At 43.2% G+C, this 5,000-nt stretch overlaps 1 protein-coding gene across 6 annotated transcripts in view; it reads left to right on the top strand.

The window, feature by feature from the left end:
- The window catches only part of LOC134100214 (NACHT, LRR and PYD domains-containing protein 12-like), a 20,641-nt gene that overhangs the window by 8,176 nt on the left and 7,465 nt on the right, over positions 1 to 5,000 (top strand). For 5 of the 6 annotated variants that reach the window (XR_009941232.1, XR_009941233.1, XM_062553297.1 and 2 more), the window contains exons 7-9: positions 1,446 to 1,492; positions 2,481 to 2,604; positions 3,722 to 3,768. The exons of the other annotated variant lie outside the window; for it this stretch is intronic. Coding sequence is in view for 3 of the 5 variants with exons in the window: in XM_062553297.1 (XP_062409281.1) it covers positions 1,446 to 1,492; positions 2,481 to 2,604; positions 3,722 to 3,768 (218 nt within the window). In the remaining 2 variants the exon portion in view is untranslated. The remainder of the gene's footprint in view (positions 1 to 1,445; positions 1,493 to 2,480; positions 2,605 to 3,721; positions 3,769 to 5,000) is intronic. 6 annotated transcript variants of the gene reach the window in all.

Here is a 5,000-nt window from a genome sequence, read left to right as displayed (position 1 = left end):
GTGTTGTTAAGTTAGATGTGTGTGTGTGTGTGTGTGTGTGTGTGTTTTGTTAAGTTAGATGTGTGTGTGTGCGCGTGTTGTTAAGTTAGGTGTGTCTGTGTGTGTGTGTGTGTGTGTGTGTGTGTGTGTGTGTGTGTGTGTTGTTAAGTTAGATGTGTGTGTGTATGTTGTTAAGTTAGGTGTGTTGTTAAAGTGTAATTTTGGCAAAAATTTAAAAAAATGCTATTTTCTGAATGAATTGAAATACATCAACTAAGCCGTGGAGGAAGTAGTTTTCGCTCATCACGCAGTACAGAGCTAGCACGGGCAGGAGCTACAGCCCAAAATAGCAAACAGTGGGTTAGCATGGGGCAAACAACCACACGCTTTCAAACTCGCATTTTTAAACCACTAACATTGCTCAAAACAGCACCAAACCTCATCAGTAGCTTGCTCTAGGTGTCTACACATAAAACGAAGCACCAATCAGTCTGTAAACTTTGGAATAGTCTGTATACACATAGAATCAATTCGAGACCGCAACCCCATCTGAAGCACAGAAATGTCACGCGAGATCTCACACGGGAGCTCGTGGACTTTCCTTCCTGAGGAGCTGGAAGGGGTAAGTGTTCATAACAGTCTTCTTTTATAAACGTTGGGTTCGTGAGCCAAGTTGTTGGTGCTTCGTTTTATGTGTAGACATCTAGAGCAAGCTTCTGACGAGGTTTGGCGCTGTTTTGAGCAATGTTAGTGGTTTAAAAATGCGATTTTTGACTACCCGTAGCAATCGCTCCCGTGCTTCCGTGTGAATCTCGCGTGACATTTGTTTAGATTGGGTTGCGGTCTCGAACTGATTCTACGTGTATACAAACTATTCCAAAGTTTACAGACTGATTGGTGCTTCGTTTTATGTGTAGACACCTAGAGCAAGCTACTGATGAGGTTTGGTGCTGTTTTGAGCAATGTTAGTGGTTTAAAAATGTGATTTTGAAAGCGTGTGGCTGTAGGCCCCATGCTAACCCACTGTTTGCTATTTTGGACTGTAGCTCCTGCCCGTGCTAGCTCTGTACTGCGTGATGAGCGAAAACTACTTCCTCCACGGCTTAGTTGATGTATCCTCATTCAGGAAATAGCATTTTTTTCAATTTTCGCCAAACTTACACTTTAAGTTAGGTGTGTGTGTTGTTAAGTTAGGTGTGTGTGTGTGTGTGTGTGTGTTAAATTAGATGTGTGTGTGTGTGTGTGTGTGTGTGTGTGTGTGTGTGTGTGTGTGTTGTTAAGTTACCTGTAGGTGTGTGTGTGTGTGTGTGTGTGTGTGTGTGTGTTTTGTTAAGTTAGGTGTGTGTGTGTGTGTGTGTGTGTGTGTGTGTGTGTGTGTGTGTGTGTGTGTGTGTGTGTGTGTGTGTAAGTTAGGGTTTAGGAGTGTGTGATGGTGATTATCAGATCTGTTGTTGTGCTTCTCCCAGGCTGGGTTGGTGTTCCCTCACAGAGAAGAGTTGTGCTGCTTTATCAGGTACACACACACACACACACACACACACACACACACTTGTTGGAGCTAAACATCTCACAGAGAAGTGTTGTACTACATTATCAGGTACACACACTTACACACACACACACACACACACACACACACACACACGAGCATGAAAGCATGAAAATGGAAATTATCGCGGCCGGAAAAGTTATCGAGCTCATTTTTTTTATCGTGCGATTTATTGATTTATTGAATATCGCGACAGGCCTACACACACACACACTTGTAGGAGCTGAAGAGTTGTGCTGTGTTATCAGGTGCACACACACACACACACACACACACACACACACACACACACACACTTGTAGGAGCTGAAGAGTTGTGCTGTGTTATCAGGTGCACACACACACACACACACACACACACACACACACTTGTAGGATCTGAAGAGTTGTGCTGTGTTATCAGGTACACACACACACACACACACACACACACACACACACACACACACACACTTGTAGGAGCTGAAGAGTTGTGCTGTGTTATCAGGTGTGCACACACACACACACACACACACACACACACACACTTGTAGGAGCTGAAGAGTTGTGCTGTGTTATCAGGTGCACACACACACACACTTGTAGGAGCTGAAGAGTTGTGCTGTGTTATCAGGTGCACACACACACACACACACACACACACACACACACACACTTGTAGGAGCTGAAGAGTTGTGCTGTGTTATCAGGTGCACACACACACACACACACACACACACACACTTGTAGGAGCTGAAGAGTTGTGCTGTGTTATCAGGTGCACACACACACACACACACACACTTGTAGGAGCTGAAGAGTTGTGCTGTGTTATCAGGTACACACACACACACACACACACACACACTTGTAGGAGCTGAAGAGTTGTGCTGTATTATCAGGTGCACACACACACACACACACACACACACACACACACTTGTAGGAGCTGAAGAGTTGTGCTGTGTTATCAGGTGCCAGTTCCACCTGCTGCAGTCTGAGGGAGCTGGACCTGAGTGGGAACAGTGTTCATGATGCAGGAGTTCAACACCTCACACACTTCCTCAAGAATCCCCACTGCAAACTGGAGACACTAATGTGAGTGTGTGTGTGTGTGTGTGTGTGTTTGTGTGTATGTGTGTACACGTGTATGTGTGTGTGATTTAGTGTGAATCCCCACTGCAAACTGGAGAAACTAACGTGAGTGTGTGTGTGTGTGTGTGTGTGTGTGTGTGTGTGTGTGTGTGTGTGTGTGTGTGTTTGTGTGTATGTGTGTACACGTGTATGTGTGTGTGATTGAGTGTGAATCCCCACTGCAAACTGGAGAAACTAACATGAATGTGTGTATGTGTGTGTGTGTGATGAATGAAATGAAATGAAATTGATACATTAAACAAGTCAAATATATTTATTTGTAATCCGTACACATTTAGGTACAATTGTAGCGTCATCTCCCAGCTATTAGCCGCGGCTTATACATTGACTGGACAAAATGTCTTCAGCTGTGAGGTTAATGTCTCCCAGACTATGAGATGAGATGGTCTGGGACCCAAGCATTCATTTTCGCATCTTTGAGGCGTGGCTTACGAATGCCCAGAGCCGTTTATTGGCCACTGCGGATGTCTATCAAATGTGTCTGTGCCTAGCTCATAGGCTAGCCAGTCGTATCAATTAGCCTACAGTATACCAGATGACATACAGCACTGTGTGTAGAGTGTTTTAATACTTCAAAATAACATTTGATAAATGAACCTCACAGTTTTCAGTAGTGAAAAGTCTGTACATTTGAACATAAGCTGGTTTGGTTCGGTGTGTTGCTTAGACGTTGTGTGTGTGTGTGTGTGTGTGTGTGTGTGTGTGTGTGTGTGTGTGTGTGTGTCTGTACATTTGAACGTAAGCTGGTTTGGTTCGGTGTGTTGCTTAGACGTCGTGATCGTCCTGCCCCCCCCCCATTCTGCTCTTGGTTCCCTAGCTGAGATGCTGAGCTCGTTTGTGTGTGTGTGTGTGTGTGTGTGTGTATGTGTGTGTGAGAGAGAGAGAGTGTTATATAGTTAGAGATATGAGAGTATGATAATCAGATGGCTGAGTGGTTGTTCCCTCACAGAGAAGAGTTGTGCTGCGTTAGCGTCAGCTACAGTGTGTGTGTGTGTGTGTGTGTGTGTGTGTGTGTGTGTGTGTGTGTGTGTTAATCAGATGGGTGATCATGTTTCTGCAGGCTGAGTGGCTGTTCCCTCACAGAGAAGAGTTGTGCTGCGTTATCAGGTACACACACACACACACACACTTGTAGGAGCTGAAGAGTTGTGGTGCGTTATCAGGTACACACACACACATACACATACACACACACACACACACTAGTGATGTGCGATATGGACAAAAAGTTATTTCCCGATATAGGCAATTCTATATCCCGATAACGATATATATATCCCGATATAGTATTTCTACTTGAAATTATATATTTATATCCACACATGAATGTACATTTTTCTTATCTTTTCTCCTGTCAATTATTTACCTCCGCCAAGGTAATTGACGTAATTGAGAAATACGTGAGAGTAATTAGCTTAAAGTCTCATTGTTTTAGGCTAGTGAATAATAATAGTTGCATAGCGCATATAGATGCAATCAGAGGTGCAATTCCTTGTTTTCTATATCATTAGATTAAACAAATGTTCAAAAATGTTGAGGACAATCTTTTTGAGATCATAGAACTTCTTAGAGATTGCATAGCCTATTTCTAAATGACGTTAAACCCAATAGTAAGCCTAAATGATCTAAATCCCATAGCCTAGATAGGTTAGCAACACACATTTAAGAGATGCAAGTGAGCAAATCAACTTGATATTAGCGTGTTATTGTGTGTTATAATAGCATCACTTAAAGGAACACTTCGCCGTTTTTCATTATTAAACTACGTTATTCCCCTAACTAAGTCGATTACTAAGTTGATACATACAGTACCTCTCACGTTTCAATGCGTGCACTCACTGGCTCTGGCAGGCGGCGCAAGTTTGATAGCACTTAGCTAGCCCAATGCATTCATTAGGATCCAAACAGAGATGAAGTTAGAAGTGACCAAACACCTTCATGTTTCCCCTTTAAAATATTAATACAGTTACACGAGTAGTCACACGACCAAGTATGGTGAGACAAATTAAAACGTGGTGCATTTCTAAGCAGGCAAAAGGGATAACTATATTGTGTGGTGGAATAATATTGGGAGCACACACTCTGCGCAGTAATATCCTCACTCCAAAGTGAAACTGAAAGTGCAAGAGTGAGGATATTACTGCGCCACACAATATAGGTCTCCCTCTTGCCTGCTTAGAAATGCACCACATTTTATTTTGTCTCACCATACTTGGTCGTGTGACTACTCGTGTAACTGTATTTTTAAGACCCATGGTTAGCCCAGGTCTAGCCCATCATTAACCCATATGGGTTGACCCCTGTGGGCCCCAGATTGAGGAGACCTGGGTTAACCATGT

Source organism: Sardina pilchardus, chromosome 13, assembly GCF_963854185.1.
Source record: "Sardina pilchardus chromosome 13, fSarPil1.1, whole genome shotgun sequence".
NCBI lineage: Eukaryota > Metazoa > Chordata > Actinopteri > Clupeiformes > Clupeidae > Sardina > Sardina pilchardus.
This window is presented reverse-complemented; position numbering and strand designations above follow the sequence as displayed.